Here is a 25,934-nt window from a genome sequence, read left to right on the forward strand (position 1 = left end):
TGTGTGAAGGGCCAAATGCTCCTCTCAAGTGCCAGGCTTGAGCATCCTGCTGTGACGCGGATTTTGCGGATGCAGGATAGAAGAGGCACTTTAGGCCGCAGAGCATCCTCTGAGGAGTGAGTGCAGCCTTAAATCTTCAGCAGACCGTTTTCTTCCCCCAGGGAGCAGTATCTGGCCCCTCTCAGCACAGACGTACGTTCTCCATGCAGTTAATCGTGGCTCTGGTCCTGCTCCGCAGAGGAGCTATAACTACCTCTAGCATAGAGAGGCCGGTTCTGCTCCTTTGTGGGGTTAAGAATGAGCACTGTGAGCTAAGACACGTTCTGACACTTATCACCCATGTCTCCTCTCGTGGTTATTTTGGAATCGTGTCCAATAGCTGCAAGCGTGCTCTTAAAAATTCGTGATTGCACGCTGCGCGTCCTCCACGGCCCGTTAAAGGAAGGGCAGCTGCTCGGCTGGCGGAAAGGAGTGCTTGCGCGCAGCACGAACGCGGGTGCGATTAGGAAGCGGCAGGCTTGCGTTGCAGCGGGGAAGGCTGCAAACCGGGTCTGCTAAGGCATGTCCCAGCTGTCCTTATTTATAGTACCCTCAAGCACGCTTAGCACTGCTTGTCACTACAAGAATTGCACTGCCAGTGCCGGCAGCCTGCTCTCACCCGGATTTCCCGTTGTCTGGCTCCGGCTGGCAGGTGCCGCGGCATTGTAGGTTGAGCGCTTGGATGCTGCGCTGCCCAGCGTCCGTCGTGACGCTCGAATCCTCCATCAGCCTGCACGTGCTGTGCTGCTTCTCCCTAGACGCCTTCCTTTGTAGTAGGTGAGGTTTTTGGCATGCCGAGTTCGGATTTCGCTGCCTCCAGCTGTTGCACTTTGACTTGTTCCTCTTGCTGTTTGTGTTGGAGCATCTCGGTCCTCAGCGGAGCCGTGTTTTAGCAGCTGTTTCTGGTCAGTAGGGAAGAACTCGTGTGTAGGGGTTTGCACATGCTTACTGTTCACAAAGGCTTTATTTCAGCTGCCCAGAGCTGCCAGATGCTGGAGATGAAGTGTAGTAAATATGTTCTGTAAATGTCACTGATTTCTGCATGTGAATAGTCCCCGCTCTTCATTTGCTTGATTCCTCTATGAATTTCTACCAGGGTATTTATACTTCTGTCTGAATACAAGGCTGCTTTCCATAATGGCTATCCTGCTGCTACTCGCCATCCGTTAACTTAGGATAATTTGTCGTGATCGTTTACTTTGTTCTCCGAGCTTGCTGCTTCCTACAAAGGCTGTCAGGTAGGGTATGCGCACAAAATTGTAGGGCAGCGGGCATCTTACGCATTGCTTTTGGACGTGCTTGTGCAACCGTGCAGGCACAGCTCCTTCCTAACATGCCCCAAATCCTGCTGACATCTTCTCTTTCTTCAGGTGTGGCCCATCAGTGTTATCACGGCTTTATCAAAGCAGTGCAAGAAGGAAATATTCAGTGGGAGAGTCGCACTTACCCCTATCCTGGAACCCCCATCACACAACGCTTCTCGCACAGTAAGTAGCTGCTCGGAAAAGCTCGGCTCGCCCCCATTCGGCTCCGATCTACAAGGGGAAGCTATAATGCGATGTTTGTATTGTGGCGCTGGGGCTACAGCAGCAGCGCACGTGCCCGTCGCTGCAGCAGAGTTTGAACGGGGTGGCGTAATATGCCGCTCTGCCAACGCAAGCACTTTGCACGAGAATAGGGATTCAGTAGCTGTTTGTCATTATCGGCTCTCTGCTCCTAGGTTATTAAGAGGAAATGTTAACGCAGGGTGGGGGGATTTTCCCCTCAGTGTGCTTTGTGCTCCTTTAGCCGTTCGGCTCTTTCTGCAAATTTCATGCGCAAACTTCTTTAACCAGTTCCCCTTCTAATCTGAGCTTTCTGGGTCCCCTCCGACAGAGACCTCCCTCGGTGGTGACTCGAATCCAGTGACTGTTACAGCAAACGAGTCCGCGTTCCCACTGACATTTGGGACTGTACGCTGGCTGCTCTCTACAGCAGATCATTTACATTTAAGGGTAGTGTAGTCTGGAGGAGGCTCTGTGCTCCGTTAAAAGCACCCAGGGCTGTGCATGAGACGTATTGAGGCAAGCGCGTTTGCTTTGGGTGTGATTTGCTGATAGATGTCGGCGAGTCAGTTGACAACCCTGCTTAACTTATGGGTGTTTTTTTTGTTTTTTTTTGCCCTGCTTCCAAGTTTCTGGAACAGAACGGAAAGAAGTTGCCATTAAGGGAGAGCCACTTAAATAAAACTTATTTGTACTGCAGCAGCACGTAGCTGCCTTGGACTGCTGGGCCAGGCAACCTACGGAAATATGACAAAAATTCAGTCCTTGTGTCTTTGTCGCTGGGTCTAAGCTCTCTGGGAGACGGTTCCTCTGCAGAGCAGAGTTTCATTTTTAAAAAGGTAAATAAACATGATGTAAGTGGTGCGATTCCAAGAGCAAGCAGTCATAAAACTTTCGTGTTCCCAAGTAATAATTTATGAAGCAACCGATGCGCAGAATGCGCAGTCTCTTGCCAAGACAAGCCTAGGAGACGCTGCAGGGGAATTATGGTGAAGTCATTGTGCTCTTCAAAGATTTCTTTGTCCTGCTAAAAAATAAAAAATAAAAAAGGCACCACGGTTCCTAGCTCGTTTTTAGGTGGCAGTGCTAATAAAGTGCTTGCTGCAGATGATTGAGGTGGCTTGCGGATTTGCATGTGTTTCCCTCTATTTGCTGGCAGTATTGACCGTCCTAATCAGGCTGTACCTTGGGGTAATCTCATCTGCGCCCTTTCCACCCTAGTGCCTTGGAAGGGGCTTTTTGTGTCTCGGTGATGTGCTTGCTGCCTGTGTACTGTGGAGTAGCGGTTGCTTCTGGGTGAACCTTAAGGTTAACTATAAATTACATGAAGAAGCCCAAAGTGTTATATCGAGGACTCGCTGCATGCTCTTCGCTTGGTTCTCTTGCCCAGCGGGGGATTCCTCTGAGCGGGCTGCTGTTACACCTGATCCAGAAAGGATTTTGGATCTTCCTCGGACCACGTAACCTTTCTTAGCCCAGCTCTTTGACACTGCTCTGTGTTCTGGTCATCAGCCCTTGGCCCCTGCAGAAGCTCTGTTAATGTAGTTTACGTGCAGAAAGGTAATTTGGGTTAACTGGTTTGCCAGCCTGATTTTTGAACAGTCTTCCACATCGGTGGGATCCGCTTTCTGTTCAACCGAGTAACGTGTGTTTGTGGGTGGATTCCAATATTAGGGCCTGGAGGAGAAGGTTTAGTCAAATCTCGGCAAGGATGAGACAGAAGCAACAAATGGTTAATCACCTGGCTTACTTATTTGGAGATTGTCTGGACATTTATACCTTGATCTAAAATATTAAGATGTGATGAGCCAAGCAGAAGTAAAAATGGGAGATCTAGGAAGGGGGGAAGAGAGGGAGGACTTGGGAACCTTTTTTGGTGGGGAGTGACAGGGTGGCTTGCCTGGATTCATGGGAAGATGTCATCTGCCGGGCATGAGTCACTTGAAGTCAACAGGCACCGAGAGCTGCCATCAAAGAGCTGCTGAGGGCTATCCTTTTTCCAAGACTTACTAGAAATAGCCCAGAAGTGCTAATATTGAGCTGGTATTTAAAAGGACAAGGCAGAGAATTTTAAATAGGTCTAGGTCACTCTGTCTTCCATAAATTCTCAGGGGAGTGATAGAAAAATTCCCTGATAAGGAATAATTAATGTCAGTCACTAGTTTTACGGGAAAAAAAAAAAAGGACTTGTCAAGCTGTCTGATTACATGACAAGTTTGGCTGATGATAAACTTCATAGATGGGCTGTAGTTTTTCTAAAGGGTTTGATTCAAGCTGCATAGTGTTACACCACGTCAGTAATGTGTTTTTTTTTTTTTTAAGTTTGAATGTACAGGCTTACTAGAAGGCGCGCTGCTTGCGTAGCTTTTTGAGCTGGAGACAGCGTGGCCGTCTGAAGGTGTAATATTTGTGCTAGTCATCCGATCGTCCTTTCTAGCCCTAATGTATAAACCTACTGAAATTGTAGTAGCGCAACAACTCATGTAGTTAAATAGCTGGCTGCCGCTGAAGAGTGATGTTGGAAGGAATGTGAGAAGGGAAAAGCGGCAGCGGAACGTCGAGCGGCGTGCCGGGAAATATCGATCCTTTGATGGGCGAGTTGGTACCGCAGTGGCTAATTTTAAAGACCAATTTTCCCGTACGGTTTGGGGAGCGTGTTACCAGCATGATGACTAAGGAAAACAACTTCATGGATTAAGCTAAGAGATGTGGGACAAGGGAAAGGTAAAACTGAAAAGCTTTGGCTTAAAGGATGGGCGACTTTTTCGCCTCCTCCTGAAGATGGGGAGGCAGTTGCAGAACTGGTGTCTGGAGCGTTTTTATCGTGCCGCGACTCGTGGCGTAGTTGGTGTAAACATCTGTATCAGCCAGCAGCACCGGGCTCTTTCATCTGCAGCCCTCCCTGCGGGCGCTGCGATCGCCTTAGCTCTCCAGCCAAGCGAGATTATTAGGTGCGGAGACATTGCCTCCAAAGACCTGCCGTGCGTCGAGGGAAGCGATGCCAATAATTCGCTATACAGCCCTTCCCTTGTGATGCCGAGCCACTGCCGCAGCTTGGCAGGGTGCTCTGGGGAATGCGGCTTTGCGCACGGAGCAGGAAAATAATCCCAAATTGGAGAGGGGGAGTAATTACGAGTCTGGAGTCCTTTTCAACGGAGGCAAATAGCTTTTGCAACCGGTATCTTTACTAAACCTCAGCTCTGGCAACTGCACTTCTAGGGCTGTGTTTCCTGTCCTCGGCTGAAGTGTGCTTCTAAACAGGGCACGTTTTTCTCTACGGTTGCAGCTCTTTGAAGGCGGGACAAGCGATCTCTCTGGATAACAGGACCAACCGGAGTAGCGTTCTGGGATAGTTTAAGAAAGCCGTGATATATAACAACAACATTTAGCAGCGAAGCTGCAGTGACATTTGCGCTTGAGGGTTGCGTAGACATGGGAGTTCAACAGACCGCTGACTGGTCCTGCCCTCTCAAATGGGGAACGTGACCTTTGAACATGACTCCCATACGTATAGGTTACTTTATTTGATGTACTTGGACTACTAAAGTTTAAAAAGTCAGTGCCCTTTAATTACCATCAAGGGCAGGGGTTTTGCATTCAGCTTTCCCTTCCCAATTAGAGTCCATTGATCTCTGTTTTCATTATCTCGTGCTCTGGATGAAAATCTCTGATGCTTTGTTCATTACTGCTGTGCAGCACAGAGAACAGAAGTGTATTCAAAATAAGCTGCCTTTGTGGTCTGGGTATTGGTGTCTTCAAACATTAGAAAGAAATATTTATTCTCTTCATCTCCAGTCGCAAAAATATGCCATCTCTGGCATACTGAAACTCTGTGACACCCTAACGTTTACTGGGGCTTTAAAAAGAAAAAAAAATCTATCCAGTGGCTTTTTGGTTTCTTGTTTTCCACCCAATAAAAAGCTGGAAGCACCACTGACACTCTTTTCCCCTGAGTTATTCTACACATTTGAAAGGCTGGTATCAAACCGGAGTTTTCAGCCGTACTGTCTTTTTTTTCTTCTAGCTAACCTGCTCCGTCTTGCTTGGCTTCAGAAGCTTTAAATGGCTTGCGAAGAAGAAGCAGGAAAGCACAGTTTAAATTATTTTGGTCTGGGATTAAAATACATGTCGCGCGGACGTCATGGTGCCTGTCTGTCTGGCCTGTTTTTAAATCCAAATAGAGGAGAAGAATGCTGCCACCTCCCCTCCAAAATAATAAATTAGCCGGGCTGCGCTGGTGTGTGAAAGCAGCAGTTGCCGAGGGTTTGGCTGGGAGAGGAGGTAGCTTCCAGTCGCTCTTAACCTGCCATGCTTAGGTAGTGATTAGATTTCTAGGGAAACTGTGAACCGTCGAGAAACGGTAGATAGAAACCCCCAAAAACCTCATTGCAGTACACTGATTTCAGCTGCGTGTACGCGGAGTGTTAGGCGGCGGCCGCTACCCTTGTCTTCCTGGATAGAGATGACATTTTGGCATACAAGGAGTCACCATGTAGAAAAGGTAGCTCGCCTTCCCTCATCTTCCCGAGTGGACAGGTACTACAAAATACTCTTATTCCTCATAGAGAGCGGTCCTGCTCCCCAGAAGATGTGCTGGGGGATCACGCAAGCTCTCCTTGCCTGCCCCAATGCAAAGTCAAGCACTTGGCTTAGCTTATACCCCGTTGCAGCTAAATCCTGAAGCCTGCATAGTTCCTAGCCCAGTATTTACGTTTCCAGCATGTCCTCCACCTAGAAGATAGCTCAGAAGGTGCGTCAGGTAGGTGCATGTTGTTATAATGTTCGGTAAGATGTGGTTTAAGGTGACAAACGTTTAGTTGCACATACGGACCTGGGGATTCGTGTGCCTGAGAGCTGGGTGGTCTTGGGCAGTGAAAACCAACTCAGGACGTTGCCCTCATCCGTTCTGCGTCTGCAGATCCCCCGGCCCTGCTGTGTGGTCAGCAAAGTGCCCCGGACTTGTCAGTGAAAGCCAAGGGCACGAGGGCCGCTGGCTTTTCTGCAGCCTTTCAATAGGGGCAGCAGGTGATCTGCATGACAAGCCCCAGGTCAGACCGCGGGGCGCAGCGCGGAGGCCGCCAGGCCCTGCCGTGGCCCCCGCTGAGCCGCGGCATTGTGTGCAAGCGCTTGAATGCGCCGTTTTATTGCGTGCGATTCATTTGGACCTGGCGGCTCTCCGGGGCGAGATGAATATCACCAGCGTATGTATGGGTGGGCTGTGTTAAAGAGCTCTTTTGCTCTGGAAACACATACCTCCGGAGTGCAAAATTAGGGCTGCGGCGTCCGAGCGTTGGAAACTCGGGGCACACTTGTACTGGACTGGAGTAAATCTGTAAGCAGGGACTTCTAGCAGTGATATGCTCTGAAACGTTTTCTCTTGCTACCAGAAGTAGGTTATCTGACTGTTCCTTTCACTCCAGATACTCCGTTTTGAATCTTTTCTTATCATTGTTTCTTAAAAGGCTTTTTTTGTGGTTTCTTTTTTCTTAGCACAAGCTCCTAGTCCCATGTCCTGTCCTGTCAGGTCAGCTAATCTGAATCTATTTTAATTTTTTAGCTCGGGGAGTTGGTGAACAGCTAAGTATAACTTGTGATGTAGAAGGAGAAGGAATGGTGCAACTTGCCCAGGCGCCACGTCCCCCTGTGGTGCACATACTTTGGCTCTTATTTTGTCGGGGAATAAAACCTGGCTTTTGCTCAAAGCTGCTGTACTTGTGTGCTGGTATTGTCAACTGTGCTGCTCCGGTGAACTTTTGGCAGCCTTGAATTTCCTTCTTGACCTTCAGTCTCTTTCTGAAATCCTCCTTCGTGGCGAGAATCCCATCCTGCCCATGCCATTGATCTTGTAACTTCCCTTGTCGTGCCGATTATTTATGCCGATGCTTGGGCCTGAACCTGGAGATCTGCTATGGAGGGTTTTCTGCATGAGAAGAATTACTTCTCACCTCCGTGTCGGCCGAAGAGCCATATGCTGGTCTGTGCCGTGGGCTGCGTGGCTGAACTTTGACATTCACTTTTGGTTTTCCACCACTGGGCAATATATCGCTTGTCATCGCAAGGGCAGTTAGTCCTGCTCCTTCCAAGCCCCAGCTGATACCCTTGAGCTTTCCCAGAGCATAAAACATTGTGTTTTTTGTATTGCATATGTGTGTATGCATGTATGGAAATGATATGCCATGTTTTTGGGAGGAATATAGGAATGTTGTCAGAGTATGCAGGGATGCGACGAGGAAGGCTAAGGCCCGTTTGGAATTAAATCTGGCTAGAGATGTCAAGGACAACAAGAAGGGCTTCTTCAAATACATCAGCAGCATGAGGAAGACTAGGGAAAATGTGGGGCCTTTGCTGAATGGGGTGGGTGCCCTGGTGACGAAGGATGCAGAGAAGGCAGAGTTACTGAATGCCTTCTTTGCTTCAGTCTTTACTGGTCAGGCCAGCCCTCAGGAGCCCCAGACCCTGGAGGCAGGAGAGAAAGTCTGGAGAGAGGAAGACTTTCCCTTGGTGGAGGAGGAGTGGGTTAGAGATCATTTAAGCAAACTTGACACCCACAAATCCATGGGCCCTGATGGGATGCACCCACAAGTGCTGAGGAAGCTGGCGGATGTTATTGCTAAGCCACTCTCCATCATCTTTGAAAGGTCATGGAGAACAGGAGAGGTGCCCGAGGACTGGAAGAAAGCCAATGTCACCCCAGTCTTCAAAAAGGGCAAGAAGGAGGACCCAGGGAACTACAGGCCAGTCAGCCTCACCTCCATCCCTGGAAAGGTGATGGAGCAGCTCATCCTGGAAGCCATCTCCACGCATGTGGAGGAAAAGAAGGTGATCAGGAGTAGTCAGCATGGCTTCACCAAGGGGAAATCATGCCTAACCAATCTGATAGCCTTCTATGATGGAATGACTGGCTAGGTAGATGAGGGGAGAGCAGTGGATGTTGTCTACCTAGACTTCAGCAAGGCTTTTGACACTGTCTCCCATAACATCCTCATAGGGAAGCTCAGGAAGTGTGGGTTAGATGAGTGGACAGTGAGGTGGATTGAGACCTGGCTGAATGGCAGAGCTCAGAGAGTTGTGATCAGTGGCACAGAGTCTAGTTGGAGGCCTGTAGCTAGCGGTGTCCCCCAGGGGTCAGTACTGGGTCCAGTCTTGTTCAACTTCTTCATCAATGACCTGGATGAAGGCACAGAGTGCACACTCAGCAAGTTTGCTGATGATACAAAACTGGGAGGAGTGGCCGATACGCCAGAGGGCTGTGCTGCCATTCAAAGAGACTTGGACAGGCTGGAGAGGTGGGCAGAGAGGAACCTCATGAAATTCAACAAAGGGAAGTGCAGGGTCCTGCACCTGGGGAGGAATAACCCCATGCAGCAGTCCAGGTTGGGGGTTGACCTGCTGGAAAGCAGCTCTGCGGAGAAGGACCTGGGAGTGCTGGTGGACACCAAGTTAAGTATGAGGCAGCAATGTGCCCTTGTGGCCAAGAAGGCCAATGGTATCCTGGGCTGCATCAGAAAGAGTGTTGCCAGCAGGTCGAGGGAAGTGATTCTCCCCCTCTACTCAGCCCTGGTGAGGCCACATCTGGAGTACTGTGTCCAGTTCTGGGCTCCCCAGTACAAGAGGGATGTGGCACTACTGGAGCAAGTCCAGCGAAGGGCCACAAAGATGATTAGGGGACTGGAGCATCTCTCTTATGAGGAAAGGCTGAGAGAGCTTGGCCTGTTTAGCTTGGAGAAGAGAAGGCTGAGAGGAGATCTTATCAACGTGTACAAGTATCTGAAGGGAGGGTGTCGAGAGGATGGGGCCAGACTCTTTTCAGTGTTGCCGAGCGACAGGACGCGAGGCAATGGGCACAAACTGAAACACAGACACTTCCATCTTAACATGAGGAAAAACGTTTTCACTGTGAGGGTGACAGAGCACTGGAACAGGTTGTCCCGAGAGGTGGTGGAGTCTCCTTCTCTGGAGATATTCAAAAGCCGCCTGGATGCAATCCTGTGCAATGTGCTCTAGGTGACCCTGCTTGAGCAGGGGGGTTGGACTAGATGATCTCCAGAGGTCCCTTCCAACCTCAGTGATTCTGTGATTCTGTGATTCTGTTTTCCCCCTGCTAGACTTCATAACACATGCTCCAGGAATCTCTGAAGAGCAGTTTCCTTAACTGCCTTTCCGTGCTGTAGAGGCATCGTTCATGTTTGTAGGGTCAATGTTAGATTTTTGTGACTTTGAGGGCACTTGTATATCAAGTTGGGCTTTGGAGAGAGAAGCCTTGATTGTGAACATGGTGCCTCCGCGTTTTGGGGCCGTTCTTGTGCATGTTGCCAAATTCCTGGTGCTTGGAGACTATTAATTATCTCCTGGGAGATGCAGCAACCAACAGAGCAGTACCCTTAAGATATAGATCAGGACTTCAGAAACAAACTTGTCCTTTCTGCCAGCCGCACCGTACACTCCTTTGCTAAAGCTCTGGGGGAAGAGTCTTACAGAAAACCTGAGAATTGAGATTTTCAGGCTATGTCAGGTCAAGGGAGGATTGCGTTTCTAAAAGCAGAATCCAGTCAAGGAATGGGCCTGTTGCTGTCTCACTTATTTTCAGGTCAGAGGATGGAGAGGTTATAGGGCCTGCGCCAAAACTGCCTGCGGAGGGCTCGTCTCGTGCACGTTCTATGTGACTTAAAGCCTGCATGTATGAATCTCGGGCTGTTCAGCTTCATGTGACAAAGATGGGGGCCAAAAGCGCTCTCTGTCCCTAGCCGTTTTCAAGGAGTTGTCAAGACTTGTTTCCTCCCTGTCCCCCTTTTTGCTTTCTTACCCCGTCCCCTAAGAAGCAAAGGGGATGCTCGTATAAGAGACGCTTGTTCCCGTGGAGTTTTCCTAGGATGAGATAAGGTAAAATACTGTCAGCTTTGGGAGAGGGGGATAAGTTACCAGGTTTAGGTACGCAGGGCAGTCACTTAGTAAAATTTGGCAGCTCCGCAAACCCTGCGGACTAGCTTAGAAAGGTAAGCGTGCTGAATGCGCTAATCGTAGCTAATCTAATTAACTGCAAGCGTCTAAGGCAGCTTTCTTTGCACTTTCAGGAGCAGCTCTGCTTGGGGGAATAATCGCCTTAAAAGGCTCTTGCTGTAGGCTTACGTTGGTCAAGGATACTCATAAGTGAGCCCGTGGTTTCGTTGAAGTCACTGTAGCCTGTTTTGGTTTCCTCCTCTCCGAAAGCCGGGGCGTGAGACCAGAAATGTTAGGCTCTGAGAAGAGAAATGACTGATCTCTGTTTTCTTTTTTTTTTTTTTTTTTAGGTGCATGTTACTATGACGCTAATCAGTCGATGTATGTGTTTGGTGGCTGCACGCAGAGCAGTTGTAATGCTGCGTTCAATGATCTCTGGAGACTTGACCTAAATAGCAAAGAGTGGATCCGGCCTCTGGCATCAGGTGAGAGGTGACGGATGTTCAGCCGTCCATAACCCTTCTCCCGACTCCCTTCCGTACCACTGAAGCCTTTATCAAAATTTATCTGGCCCACAGGGCTAAACGGTTTGATTCTGTATTTTTCCCCTCATGTGTTATCATTGTCTGAACGGTTTTCAGGTCATATATCTTTTAAACACAGAATATCTGTGCGTCCTTACACCTGCAGCACGGTACTGTGAAATGAGTTGAGTCATTCCTGGTTTTCCTCTTTGTCTGGAGAAGCTATTCAATGCTTCTCTATCCTATGCGGAATGAGGGACACTTAACTGAGGTCACGAGCCTGTGTTGATAGGAGTCCCAGAACAGCGATTTTCATGGAGCTTTGGTGGCTGCCACTTCAGGTATTTTGAGGAGTGGATGAGACATGCCCATGCTGGCTACCCACAACAACCAGGGAAGTGTGGGAAAACAGGTACATTCCTGCAGTCCACATGCTCCAAGCAGAGCAGGAAAATGCTGCAGATTATTTCCCACACTGGTTCTGAACTCAAAATGTCGCACACCAAGCACTTGTTTTCCATATATCTCTGTATTTGACTGGAATAACTTTGGTAAAAGTATAAGAATTGGGGGGAAGCTCTTTGTCAGTGAAAAGTGAGTATAGAAGTACCAATTTCAGCAAAAACTTTACATTTAATGAAGAGCGGGAAGAAGAGGAAAGGGAGAGTAGCTTGGCATCTGCCATGCTTTCCTTGTTGAGTTGTCCTGGGTATTGAGCCTCCAGTATTGTGGACTACTTGGTTGTCGTTTAAAGCCATATTTTCCCATCAGATACTTCACTCAAGTCCTCCAAAATTGAGATGTTTCTGCCTGCTAGGGTTATCTTGGGATTTACTCAGGTGTGGCTTTAAAATGTTGGCACATACTTTGTGTGTGATGACAGTTCTCTGGATATAAGGCTTCACGGGTCTTAACACTTTGACTAGATTTGATTTTTGAATTGGCAAATGTAGTGCGTGACGTCTAAGCACTAAAATTAAGCAAACCGTGTTGGATTGAAGCATGGAGCCTATAAAGGTGTGACTTAAAATGAAGAGAAAACTAAGCTAGAACTTTAAAGCTGACGCACTACAGGTATGTAGAAAATAACTTATTTCTTCCTCCTTCCCTGCCATAATGCTCTCCAGCTCCTCTCTCTCTGGTCAAGGGTGGAGGAGAGGCCATGGGTAGCATAAACAGGATACAGGGCTGTACAGACCTCTGGTCTGCCCCAGGATGACTATTCTTGCAGCCTGGCAAGTTCTTCCGTTGGATTCAATGTAGGCCATGACTCGCAGTTAGTACTCGCGCTGTGTTAATGAGCCCGGCTGCCAGCACCCAGCTCTGCGCCTCCGTCACCCCGTTGGTATTTTTGTAAAGTAAAATTCCCACTGCCTTACTAACAAATAGCACTTTTAAAAGAACGAGTCCTGTGGGAATATGTGTCAGAGTTAAGTCCCATGGGAAGATCCCCCGAGGAAATATTTCTGCATGCTGTCATGAGCGCATGTAGCGAGATCAGATCGCAACTGAAACTTCAGGCAGTCTCGCCGAACAGAGTGCTCTTGTTCGTCTGTCTTCAGAGAAGATGAGTCACCCATGCTTGCGCCGGTGGTGGTTTCTTGCACATAGCTGCTTTTTTGGTGCCCTAACCAAAGCGTTGGCACCCACTGCCTGGGAAAGAAAAGTGACTGGAGGGGGCAAAAGCCGAGAGCTTTGAAGCTGGGAGTGAGATGCAAGTAATGCGAGAGGGATTTTAAAAGGAGAGCTGACTTTGATTGATTAACGCTTGCTTCAGCACAGGGTGTGTGCAAGCTAATTGCTCCAGGAGGTTTAGGAGGAATTCCCACCCTTTTGTTCGAGATAGCTCATCCTATGACTCCGCAGGGTAGGTCTTTCTCCAGAAGAAGGTGACGACTTCTCCATGAGGCCATAGTCTTGCTTGGAGAGGTTTGGCAACCCACAGTAACTTTTTGCCCTTGTTTAGCATGGGTGTCTAATCCAGTGAGACACTGCTTATGTCCTGAAAAAATGCTTGAATTCACAGCTTGCTTTCAGTCATCGCTGAAGGCTGACCTTGTGATCTGCCTGCTCTTTAGAGCAGAGCCAGCACGTACTTGGTTCTTTTCCCCATAGGGAGCAACCAGGACTGCCTTTCCTATGTCAAGAAACTAATTTGCTTTTTCCTGTAGTCCACTTTCTCTGCCTCTACGTACTTTGCTGTTGGAGTGGAAAACACCTGGGTAGGGCTGCCTAAAGGAAGTGAAAGCATGGTGCCAGGACCAAGCTAAGGATCTTGGACCCTGCCCAGTGCAGTGGCTCAAGTGAGCTGAAACAGCTTCATCCCATTCCCCTACGTGAAGGTCTGTACGCAGTCCAGGAGAAAGTTCCCTTTTTGTTCATAGCTGTGTCTTCGTTTTGCTTTTCTTACTCAGAGGCATTGGACTAGATGACGTCGGAGTTGGATAATTCATCTCCAGTCTGAGCTATTGCACTTGAGGAGTAAATATTTAGCCTTCAAAGAAATAATTGGGCTGGGTTTCTTTAGTCTTGGAGACGGAGGAGGGAGATAATTGCTTCAAAAAACCCTAATTTTTGAGGTTTCAAAGCACTTTTTGCTTAGATCTCAAACAATGGTGTTGACTTTCTACTTATGAGACAGTAGCAGAACAAGGGAGTTAATGCCTAGCTTCTTATGTAGCGCTTTTCCCTGCTGGAGTTCAACACTTTTAAAAAGGGAGGGTAGCTAGCAAGATCTTTATTTTAGGAATGCCTCTAAACTCTTCTCCCTCGAGCTCTTTTGGCCGCTTGAGTTACTTTGCACCTCTCTCACTCCCACATGCAAATGCAGCTCGAGCAGAAGGGAGTGTGCAGAAGGATAATTAATGGCCTTATATTAATTATGTGGGAACCCTGGAGGGGAGGTGCCAATGGAGACAGGCGTGCGAGGATGCCGTCGCGCTCTGCGCGCGAAGGGAGCTTGGCAAGGAGGGCATGCGTGGATGCCAGGTGAGGTCAGCCTGGCTGAAGCTGGAGGATTTATTTACTTTTTGAGGGAAATGTGCAGAGTTGGTTACCTGGCCGCGGAAGAGAGGCACTTGTTTGCTGTCAGCTTCTGCTGCTGGGGTATAATTTTAGTCGTTCCCAGCTGCAGAGGAGTTGAAACGCCCACAGGGATTTACTGTGTTTTCTACTCAGATCAATGATACCATCCTGTTTTGTCGTTTGGAGTACAAAATTACAGCTGAAATGTTCTCCTCAGGTAGCTGCTCCCTGGAAGGCAGGTGCCTTCCTCCACGAGCTCTTTCCTCCCGTCTTCATTACTGTCAGCTCAGCCCCACTGCTGGGAGAAGAGCCCGGCTTGCAAGGAGCAATCCCATGCGCCTGCTAAAGGGAGGTGTTGGGATGCTTTATTTGCATAGTCAGTCTGGGCTTTTCTTTGACTTCTAGCCTATCTACACAGAGGATAATCTGATAGAGGGTTGGAGGTGTTTTAAGCTGGGGTTTGTTTATCCAGCTAGAGGCTGAGGTTAGTCTCGCTCCTCTAAATCAAGCTCTGGCATGCTGTTCTTGCTGTGATGGCGTGGGCAGGATTGCTTTCAGTGTCGATAGTCCTCTAGTGCTCCCTGAAAAGGAGCTTTTGTGCAGCTGAAACAGCCGGGAAGGAAACCAAAACCAACTCGACAGTGGCCCAGAGGACCTGGTGCAATGGGTGGAGGGAGGAACGTGTATGTTGAGGGTTTTGGTGTGGTTGCTGACACCTGGGACTTGGCCCTGAGTGCAGATCTACTATGCCAATGCCAGGGAAGACATGTCCCATTTCCTTGCAGGCCTGTGAAACAGTCTTGATGGGAATCCTTCCTTCTCTGTGCTTTGAAAACGGTGTGGCAGGTCCTAGGAGAAGCTGCCTTAGCCATCAACGTTGACCCAGACCCTTTAATGTCTTCTTCCGATCCGTGTTTTACGTTCCTGTTATCCTCCAGCTGCAGTGGGTAATTGACAGGCAGGAATGAGAACGTATCTCCAAGCAATCATCTTCCTGGCCCGCCTGTGCCGTTGAGGCTCCCAAAGCAACTGTGCCTTTCTGCAGACTTTCTCCCTTCCTGGATTTGTTAGTTTAAGCTTCTTCGGGAGCCCTGCACTTGGCCTCTGCCTGCCAGAGTCACACACCAAACTGGCAAATACTTTTTCCCATTGGAGAGCAGAAAATGCTAGTAGTCCCACCAGAGACCACCTGGGCTCCCAGGGGCTTATCGGGTAGAGGTGAAAAGCTTTTTTTGAAATAGTCTTTTATTGTGTTTGGGTTGCCATTGCTTATTTTATAAAGACCGGGTCTTTGTGGGGAGAGGAATGGCCGTGAATGAAGCCAGCTGAAGTCTTGGAGTCTGCGCGTCTTCCCGGTTGCTTCTGCTTTGCTTGTCCTTGGCCGAGCGTGATCCCCTGCTTTGCTTCCCTATAGCTACACGAGAAGGCAAGAAAGCTCTATGCGAAAAATGCCCGTCCCCACCCTCAAGGCGGGATGCATTCCCGCTGTCGGGCAATGGCAGGGCCTCCCTCCTCCCACTCCGATATCAGAGGAGTTCAGGAGACTTATGACTTTGCTCTTCCTGTTTGCTGTGAAAAGGTCTGCCATGCAACGAGCCCCGAGTCCGCCCTTCCGGTAGGAGGGTAAAACTTCCTGGGGCTTGTTTCCTGGTGTTTTCGTCTCCCTGTGATTAAGCCGCTTTAGCTCTTGCTGGGGAGGTGGGAATGCTTCTCTTTTTCTTAAAACTGCAGGCTGGAAACAGATTGGAAGGCAAAACAAGTTTGTTAGATGCCCCGACCGTCACCGTTAATTTGCAGAGACAGATAGCCGGTGTCGGGTCTTAGCCGCTTCGGAGTGACCGATCCTCCCCGTCTTTTACTGCTGTAGCCAGAAGTGAAATTAGTAAAGAGCTTGAGCTTAAAGTTTGTACTTAAAACAACCAGAGAGCCTCGATACGATGCAGTAACTGTGCAAAAATCTGTGTCTGATTCTCTTAGCCCTGTTCTCTCCCCAGGTCCATCTCCAGTCTTCAGCATTTCAGCAGTGCCTGTTACTGGCCTGTGTTTTGAGTAAGAGCTGCTGGAGTTTCAGGAGTTTTAGGATCGGGTTTGCCCTTGTGAGCAGAGGGGAAGGTGCCTTTGATGTTGTGTCAACAAAACTAACAGGCTAAAGGAGGTAGGAGGAGGGACGCTGCTGTCACCTGTCCAAGGTGGTTGTATCAGATGTGGCCCTTTTGCTGTGGGAGGCTGTTTTGGCTGCAGCATGAGAGAGCAAGAAACCTGCCCTTTAGTCATTTAGCGCAAATGGAGTGGTTTGCCCTTGACAAAGCTGTCCAAAAACCTTGCCCCCAGCAAAAAGTCCTGTTTCCATAACCTTCTCTTGGAAAACAGCGGCAAGTTTTCAAAACAGTTGCTCAAGTTTCATAGCGCTCTTCAAAACGGTCCTGGTTTGGGGTGAGCTTCCTTGTTCGGGGCCTCTTGTGCTTTATGGATTTGAAAGCAGACATGAGCCATAGCAAAGAAATAGCTTCCAAGAAGGTGTTCCTGGGTGGTACAGGGAGGTTGCGCAGCTGAATGCCGGTGTCTGAGAGTGTCGCCTGCTTCTCAAACCCTCATGTCAAGAACAAGTTGGAAGGAGGCGATGCACTGTGGTTATGAAGAGCAAGTCTTGCCAGAGAAGGGTTAAATTGCCCGTGTTTATCTGCGTGCCCATGAAGCAGAACTGGCCTTCACTGAAACGAAAGTGTGAGGCAACAGTTCTCAACTACAGCAGTGTTATAACGTTGTACGTGCGCCGTATAAATCGTGCACAGGACTCATGACTACAGGGCAGTCCAAGGGTTTAGTGGGACTTGAAGAATAAAAAAACAGTTTGAATAGAGGAAACATTCTCGAGTTTGGATTTGTTCAAAATCCATTGTGCCTTAAGATCTCCTGAGGTTGTGCAGGTTGTCCTTGACTGTGTTTTGCGTCTTGTTTTTCTGAAGCGGTGAATAGCAGTCCCTGCTGAGACTCGTTACTGAAATACTCTGGTCTGACCCTGTATCGCAATTCTTCTGTTCCCGTTACAGAATGACTTGTCTCGTATTAAGAGAGCGAACGATCTAAGGCACATCCTTGCTTTGAAAAAAGCAACATCCTGACCTGAGCATGCCAATAGTCTCTCCAAAGCAACGTTGCTCGGTCTCTAGGCTGCTGCTGATCCCTAAGACATCAGAGCGCAGCCTGCAAGATGTTTCTTAGCAAAACAAACATGTTCCCATGTATGCAAGGAAGGAAACCAGGAGAAGCGCTTTTGAAAATAAACTTTCAAAATTTAGCCTAACTTGTTTCCATTTACAGCCAAATACCCTTGAGGGAATGCTGTAGAACGATCCTTGTGTACATGCGTGTTTCTAAACTTAGTGAAATGTTTAACAGCCCGATTTAATTGAAGGCACACCTAACATTTTATTAAAAACTTGGGATCACCTTGAGCACACTAAAGCCATGTCATAGCTCCTGGCCTCCTGGGAATCAAAAGAAGTGAAGAAGTGATATCTGGCACAGAATAACGTCTCTAATTACGGCTACAGCTGCTGGCTTCAGGTGTCTAATACTTCAAAGTAGAACAGGTTAATGAAACAGATGGAAATTCCTCCAAATGTTTGTAGTGTCTTTCTGGCTGAAAATTGGGATGGATGAGATCTAAACAAAGGGAAGAATGCTGTTGTAGCACTGAACGCAGCCTGGAAGAGTAAAATCTTTCTCTAGCTTTTGGCCTGATCTGGTTTGTTTATTCCTTATGGACCTTTGAGGTTAGTAGGCGTAGAGCATATTTCTGCCTTTGCAGAGCTGAAACTTTGCAGGTTGTCACCGAAAGTCCACATTGTCTCTTCCACCATGATCTAAAGCCTATTGAAGCCTTCATGCCTAGAGGACTCAATCCCATTGGAAACTCTGACTTAAGTTTCTCTGTGCCACAGTCGTTTAAAAACAAGTCCTCCTTGGGTTCAGCCACCTGACTTCTGCCTCCATACCTGACCTGCGAAATGCCCCCAGCACCTATTTGGCAGGTTTTGCATGGAGCTCTAACGAAATGCCTCCGAAGGGCTTTCGGAGCATCGGATGAAAGGTGCTGTAGAAATGTAAATCCGCTCAGCCGTGCGTTATTAAGAGATGCTCAAACCTGGGTGCCAGTATTTTGGAAAATGAGTTACCGCATCTGTGTGTACAGGTACAGAGCAGGCTCGTGCTGCCTGCCGTTTGCCACACCCATCACGTTCACGCCGTCCTTTGGGACGGAGGCGCTGTAGCAGCTGAGGTTTCTCGGAATTGCTTTCGCTATTTTGATATATTGAGCTTTTTCCTCTTTGGACTCCCAGGTTTGCAAGCAGATTAGTAAACAGCAGCGAAGTGGTGGTAGTCTTTGACAGCTGTATTCTCCAACCCGGTGCTCTTGTGTCGGGCTGGGAGTGAAGAAGGAGCGCTGGGGGAGAAGGCTTTTTTTTAAAATGCTAAGCTGCAGTGTGGAAATAAAAGAGCAAGAGCATCTTTTGAAGAGGAGTCCTGGTAGCTAGAGAAATATAGCTGACGGTACGTATGGAAATTCTACAAAGCGCAGCATGCCGAAGTGGTCCTCCTACAGGTACGTGGGGTCCGTTGCTCAGGGCTTCACTGGGAATGAAGACGGCAGCTGGGCAGCACCTTCAACCATTTCTACTGCAAAATGAGGTATTGCAGGGAGTATGCCCTGCTTTCCAAAGGAAGCAAAGTCCCTTGAATATGGAATTTAACTTCATTCGAGCCTCCGAGCTTGTTCAGCAAGCTCCAAGCTGTGGCTCCGCAGAGCTTGGGTGTTTCTCAGTGCCTTTTAGTCCCTTGGTTAGTCTGTGCAAGACGGACGGCATGTTAATTTTTTCTTTGCTTGGGTGGTTTAGAAAAACACCTCTAATGAAATTTGCCTTATTAAATGTGAAACATTTCAAAGCCAAGAGATTAAAAATTGGCAGGTGAGGCGTGTGGTTTTTAGCTGTTATAAATTAATCTGCCAAAGCCTCATTGGAAAGGTATCGCTTGTGTGTGGAGGGCTGGCTTGCAGGAGACGAATCCATCGGTGTTTGGGTTCAGCAGCAGTGCCCTGTGGTGGAGATCAGATGCTTGATGTGCGTGAGTCTCATTTACAACACACATCTCTCCTCCCTTTGCTTTGCCGGGCCCTGTCCTCCTCCTTTCTCGTGGCCTCTTTGCGTTTAACCTGTGACAGCTTTTGTCATCTGTATCTGTTTTGTTCTGAAACAACCTAGTGCTGCCTCCCGCTTGGGCGAACGCGGAGCTTTTTCCCCTCCTGGTGGATTTTTCTGCCAGGTCTGTCCCGTCGATAGCTGCCTTCGGAGAGACTCTCCCTCCCTTCTGGATGGCAGTGAAGGTGGCGTCTTCAGTGCTGCAGAAGGTGGTGAGCTCTTCCCTAGGAGGACAGCTGAGACACGGCGCGTCTTGCAGTTTGACAGCGTTATGTGAGTGATGCCAGGGACTTGGAGGTGGAAAATACACACCGACTGGACGTGTGTGACTCCTGCTTTCACCAACCCAGGCAGGAAAAGCCTAAAGTCCACCCTCTTCTTCCCTACTGGTTTTAAAGCTCTTGGATCCTGTCTGGCTTGTTATATAAAGGCTTCAGAGATAAAGCAGAGGTAGCTCTTAAATGCTAGTCAGCAGAAGGAGAAATAGGACTGATGTGGACTGCCTGTATCAGAGCAAAAAATACCTGCGCCTCCCATTCCCGAGCATTTTGAATGCAAACATCTGTAGTGTAGAAAATGGAGGAATAGCTAGAAACCTGGTAATGGGTTATCTTCCAGAATCCAGCTGTAACTGATGCTCTGAAATGTGCGTGCATCTGAAAGAAGCTGTGCTTCTTGGTAGTTTCCTCTCTTGCGGGGAAGGAGGTATTTTTATTTTTTTTTCCACCCCCCCGATGCTGACGCCTTTCACAGGGGAATAAAGCGTCTGCTCTGTGTCTGAAAATCATCTCGCCGTGCAGCCCGCTCCCTCCTTCACCCTGATCGTGCCCGGCTGCAGGCTGCCCCTTGACCCGGCTGCATTGTTCAACTTCTCTTATCGATGCGCCCGAGCTGGGTTCCCATAGCGCTTCCGAGCACTTCGGTTACGGGAATAACATCGGGAGGTTGGGCAGGAGCCGCAGAGCTCATGAAATCACTCCATAACTTTGTTTCTCCTCTTTTTTTTTCTTCGTCCGTCTTACGACTTGAGGGTGGGGGGCAGAGAAACGTAGGGGCTGCTCAGCAATTAAAAAGGTCCTCGCCTTTTCTGCAGGGATGCCAAGATGCTGCTGCTGTCGCCTCCCTGTTGTGCACAGCGTGGCAGGAATCGCTTTAAAGAAGTCGGCCCGCACGGAGGTGGGAAATAGGCGTGCAATAGGGATGAGTTCGTGGCCGAGCTCGTTCATGCAGCCGTGTCGAACCTTCACCTGGTGCGTTGGCTGCTCGCTCTGCCTGGGCTGCGTGGCTTCGGATGAAAGAGCCGCACGTGCTCCCGTCTTCAGCCGAGGCCGCGCTGTGCCCGTTCCTGTGGCTATCTGTGCTGGGGGACGACTGAAAAAACTGGTACGGAGGCGTTAAGACTTGGTAAATGCAGCGCGTGTTTTAGCAGGCAAAAGCAACCGGTGGTTTCTCTCTCCCGTTCCCCGTTCTCGGCGCGCTGCATCAATTCTGCAGTTGTTGGGAGCTGAGCAAATCCTTATCCTTATGCAAAATGTAAGAAACGGTCCCCACTGTGGGAAATTCGCTCCTCAAAGGCAGACTAGCAATCGCTCCGTCAGCAAGTAAGCAAGGCACGATTCTCTGGTGTCAGTGGTTTTCCGCTTGCCTCAGTACAGGTCCGGGGACTTTGAGGTCCGCTTTAGGGTGTTGAACCGCAAGGGAAAAGCTGGGCCACTGCGTCGGGACCGAAACGGAGTCGGGGGAGAGGATACACCACGTTCACCCTGGTTCAGCAGATGGGAATATTTTAGTCTGTAGGGATGCTGGATGTCTTTCATGGAGATCGCGGACGTCGGCTGGAATCGAGACAGTCCCAAAAGAGGGCGGATTTGCCCCAGCAAGGAGCTCTCCGGGTGACTCTCGCCCTCCCCTTGCTGTTGCACACCATAGCTTACGCTGGCTGGCTGCCATCCACTCTCAGCCCGGCGCTTGGCGCTCTGCTTTAGCATGTCGGAATTTAACTTTTCCGAAGCGCTTTCCTCAAATCGGAGCTGGCAACCCTGCTGCGATACAACTGGCGCGCCTGTGCGTACGATGGAGCGACGGACTTGATGAGGAATGGTTTGAATATGCTGTCTCCTAGATGAATGCTGATGAGAGGGGAAGCGATTTAAAAACCACACGCTGGGGCTTTGAAATATGCCTGGGCGACGTTCATCTCTAATAGAAACTCCGTGCCTTGGTGCGTGGAGCGGTCCTTTTGCTTCGGCACCGAGCTGATCTGCGTGTCCTCGGCTAACGAAAGCGCAAACGCAGGCAAACAGGGTCCCCAGGCTCCTCCGTCATGTTGCCCGCTTTGCAGCAAGGCGGTTCCCGACGTGCTTTAAGGCATGTCAGGCCATAAGGATGGCTGAACCCGCAGGTCTGCTCCTTTCCTCCTTTCCTCCTTCCCCCTGCGCTCGGTTAGTGCAGCAGCAGTGATTTCTGACATCTTTCCTTGCAAGCAATTTCGTTCCTTTTATGTTTGAAGCGCTCTTTCATTTTTTTTTTATTTCCTCAGAAATGATTGCCAGAAAACAGACCTCTCTTTGGACATTATCAGTGCAGATCTAGCAGAAAGGCATGAAAAATAGCTTGTTGCTTTAACCTTGTTAGATTTAGATTCTGAGAGAGCAGGTCCCCGGGTGCAGATCCCTCCAGAGATTAACAGAGGAATTTTTCCCACTATTGCCTCTATTGGCCTCCATGTCCGAGACTGGTGCAGGGCATTTTTAGCTTCTCCAGTCCCCCTTTTCTCCAAACAACGCACAAAGGTAACCTCAAATGGGACGGGGCGGCTGGCTGTCGAGGGCTGTTTGATGTGTGCCACTTTTCCAAGTTTGGGGTAATGTAGGCTCACTTTAAACATGACCCCGGGGCATCTGAAAATCCTGCTGACGAGCATTTTATACCAAAATTGGGGAAAACTATTTGTGGCCCTGTTGGTAAATAAGAAGACCGTAATCTGCAAAAATAGGTTCCCAAGGTTAGGAATCCTTATATAGACAAATGAGCGCTTGGAGCTTTTTAATGGTGCTGAATGCCCAGTAGCTCCCCATGAGTTTGGAAATGCCCGAGTGTTTAACATATTGGAGAGTTAGGCTAATTGGGGTAAAACTTTGTGCATCTGCCATTGAAAATTGAGAAATGTCTACCCTTAAATACTCATTATACAACCTCCAAAAATGAGTGCTTGGAGGGTGATTTGCTTTTTTTCTTTTTCTTTTTTATTTTTTTAATGCAGTCCTTCAAAATGGTATTTCCATGAGCAGTAGGAGTTAGGTCTGATTTTCTCAAGCTTTTCTTTTCCTCGGTAGATTCTTGGGGATCCTAATGTCCTAGGCAAGATCTGTGAAGGCCTTTCCTTTTAGGGGTCTGTCCTCTTCCTGACACTGGTTTTCACAAAACTGTAGAGAATTTTCTTTCTTTTTAAGATCTCTGTTCCTCTGAGTTTGGTTACTTCAGCCAAGCTGTTCAAAAAGCTATTGGGAAGCTGCGAACCACCAAAGGAAACAAGGCACTTGCGAAATTATCTTTTCTTTGTTTCTTTTTCAGGAAAGAAGGCTTAAATTCAAACAGGCGCCCCAGCCACGCTTAACTAGTGCTTCCAGCTGCAATGTCTCTGATAGGAATCATGCTTCGCGCTGGAAAGAAAGCGGATAGTCTGAAGCAGCTCCCAGTGCTAGGCCAGTGCCCTCCCCTCCTGGACGCTGCCCCTTGGCGCGAGAGGTCCAGGAGGTACCGTGGTTGCGTCGGAGCATTTGTCCGGCCACGGGCTCCCTGCTCTCTTTACCCAGAGTTATTCCTTTCTCCTTCTAGATGTGTTGCCGCGTGTTTCCTCCTGGATGGTTATGTCCCACATTGGGTGAGGGGGGACAGCTCCATTTTCGGTTGGCAAAGTGAAACCCTGCTACCCTGATGGATTTCTGGCCGCGGAAAGGTTTCGCCTTGTCTGCTGGGAAGGAGCTGGGATTTTTGGAAAGGCTTCGGACAGGCTGTGGGGCCACCTATCGGCAAGAGCTCCTTCCGAGCCAGCTGGGCGAGCAGGTGTGCGTCTGGACATGGAATTTCGCTGCTTTGAGCCGATGCTGCTATTGAGCCATTGCATTAATAATCCTGTCCGCAGCAATTAAATATGCAATTCGATGAATATGCAGCATTAAGCGTGAGGATTTCTGCTTTGCAATCGATACTCTAGTATTAGGTGCTCTCAGACAGTGAGCTCCTTAAAATGCTCGCGCCTCGTAACATGCTTTTACGCCTTTCGCAAAAACACATGCTTTAAAATCTCTCCTTAGATCTGCTAGGCACGCAGGATGACCAAGCACTGCATCATGCTTGTCTTCAAGCCAAAGGAGAATATTTATTCCTTGCAGGAAATATTTAGCAGAGTTTGGCATTCAACGCAGGAATTACGGGAGAACAGCGCGCCTCTCGGGCGAGCAAAGCGTAGTGCAGGAACCAATGGCTTTTTGAGACGATCAGCTGCAATGACGAGAGGGAAACCGCAGGCAGGGGAAGAGCTGGTTAAAAGGAAGATGCCGAGAGCGGGACTGAACGCCAAGTGGGGTGTTTTAGCATGTTGGATGTGGACTTTTCTCCCCCCATCCCGGGGGGACGACGCGCCAGAGAAGTAGCATGCAGGGCTTCAGGCGTTCGGTAAGTCGTTGCCTTTGCTTTGTAGCAGCGGTTTTGAGATGAGCGGCGTCTCTTTGCTCCTTCCGCCGCCGCTTTGTGTGCTTATTTGGGTAGGTTTATCTGACTGTGCACAGGATGCTCTTTAAAGAAGAGCGGCGACTGAGGTTTCTAGCCCCTCGGCAGCTATAAGCTTGCCAAATTACACGGCAGTAATTTCCTGAAACGTTGCTGATTTTGTGTTGCGCTGGAAGGGCCAGCCGGGTTCCCCAAGTTGTGACACTGCTCTGCAACATGCCCTTTGCCACGGCGAGTGAAACGAGCCAGCTGGGAGTGCGACTTCAAAGAAACGTGTGGCGGATAGCACAGACGGAGTGTGCCCCTCTGCCAACCCATACGCACTTAGGCCCCGTCCCGAAAAATCAGTCCGTTATTAGTATGGTGTAGTCTGACACGGCAATTTCCACTTTTCCATTGGCATCCTTGAGGAAAGACGAGCAGCAGGAGCTGATCAACCCTTTCTCTTTTCAACCGCTGAGCTCTTCAATTGGCATCAGAGTTGTTTTGTGTAGCCTGTTACTCCAGTCACTCCAAATTCTGCAGGGTGCAATATCACTTAAAGCAGTGGAGGGAACAAGTAATTTAGCAGAGCTTTGCAAAGAAAGGTGGCCGGCTATTACGTGATAAGGGTGCAAAGACTCTCCCGACTCTCGCTGGCTTTGAATCAGCGCTGCTAGTGTTGCACCATAAAGAAATTGCTGACGAACGCTAGTAAAGAGTGACTCGATCCTGTTGCACAGGGCTCGGAGGATGCTGATGCTCCTGACGATGACTTGAAACAGCTTTATAGACTGATTGGACTCTAAAGCTCTGGGATGTGGGAATTTCCAGGGCAAAAATGACTGTATGATGTTGCAAAGCCTTGAAGTAACTCATCCTCTCTGGAGACTTCTGATCTCTGCTTGCACGTGAAAGGCAGCAAGAAACTTGGCCTTAAATGCAACGCTGCAGGTTTCCCTGCACTCGTACCACGAGCCAGTGCAATTGTAGGGTGGAAGTTGGGCGCCGAGAGCACAAAGGAAACTTTTCTGTGGGACAGCTGCTCTAAAAATCACAGTGGCTGTGGTTGTGGCTAAGTTATGTACCTGGTTTTTTACATTCTTGCAGTTAGATTTAGGGGAGAGAAAACCACCTGTAGTTCTGCAGAAGCGCGCAGATGCTTTCCTGCTAATTGAGAGGTATTTTGCATGCAGCAGATACGCGCCCGAAAAATTTTTGATTGCAATAGGCTGTGCCTGTTGGGAAGGCTCAACTGGGTTCTTGTTTAATTATTATTATTTTAAAACTCCTGCAAAACTTAATTCCTGTCTGTGGGAGAGAAGCTTCGATAGAAGTAGATCTCATTTCCTCTCATGTAATACTTCCAAGCAAGAGGAAGGAATTTTTTTGAGCCCAGATTTCAAGGAAAGCTAAGTTGCATGTGGTTCTGGTAAGGGAAAATTATGCTTTCCTGGTTCTTAAAAGCTCTCAGGTTTAGAAGGCCCAGCCAAAGCCTGCCTTGAAGACATTTGTAATCCCAAAGCCTCATTTTTCATGTTTCAGAATAAAAACGGGTGATTGTCGGACAGTAAATCCGAGGCAGCCGCGTGCTACGTTGCTGCGAATCCTAAATGCTGCCGTTTGACTTTTGCAGGGTGAGCCGTGCCGTGGGGATACCCACCTGCTCCCTTTTCTCGTAGCAGCTCTCCTTTGGCGTTTCCCAATTCTGATGCTTTTTAGGATCATCCAAAGCTCTTTTTCTGCAGCCTGCTCTCTATTCCGACCTCTGCACCACTACCCTCCCCAGGACAGGCAGCTTGTGTTGTCTTCCCATTGCAAGACCCTGGCTCATCGGACCGCTGCGGGGGAAGAAGCTCGGGGCAAATCTGCTGACCGCTATGGAAAAATCCAGGCTGGACTGCGAACCAAGGGATTTTATTTCTTTTCTGGTTTCCTTCCCATAGAGGGGAAAA

General features: G+C 48.8%; 1 protein-coding gene across 1 annotated transcript in view; it reads left to right on the plus strand.

Moving 5' to 3' along the window:
• Window positions 1–25,934, plus strand: part of FBXO42 (F-box protein 42) — a 55,933-nt gene that overhangs the window by 19,671 nt on the left and 10,328 nt on the right. The window contains exons 3-4 of the mRNA XM_067311031.1: window positions 1,410–1,526; window positions 10,871–11,005. Of these exons, the coding sequence (XP_067167132.1) occupies window positions 1,410–1,526; window positions 10,871–11,005 (252 nt within the window). The remainder of the gene's footprint in view (window positions 1–1,409; window positions 1,527–10,870; window positions 11,006–25,934) is intronic.

This window comes from Apteryx mantelli, chromosome 26 (genome assembly GCF_036417845.1).
Source record: "Apteryx mantelli isolate bAptMan1 chromosome 26, bAptMan1.hap1, whole genome shotgun sequence".
Taxonomy (NCBI): Eukaryota; Metazoa; Chordata; class Aves; order Apterygiformes; family Apterygidae; genus Apteryx; species Apteryx mantelli.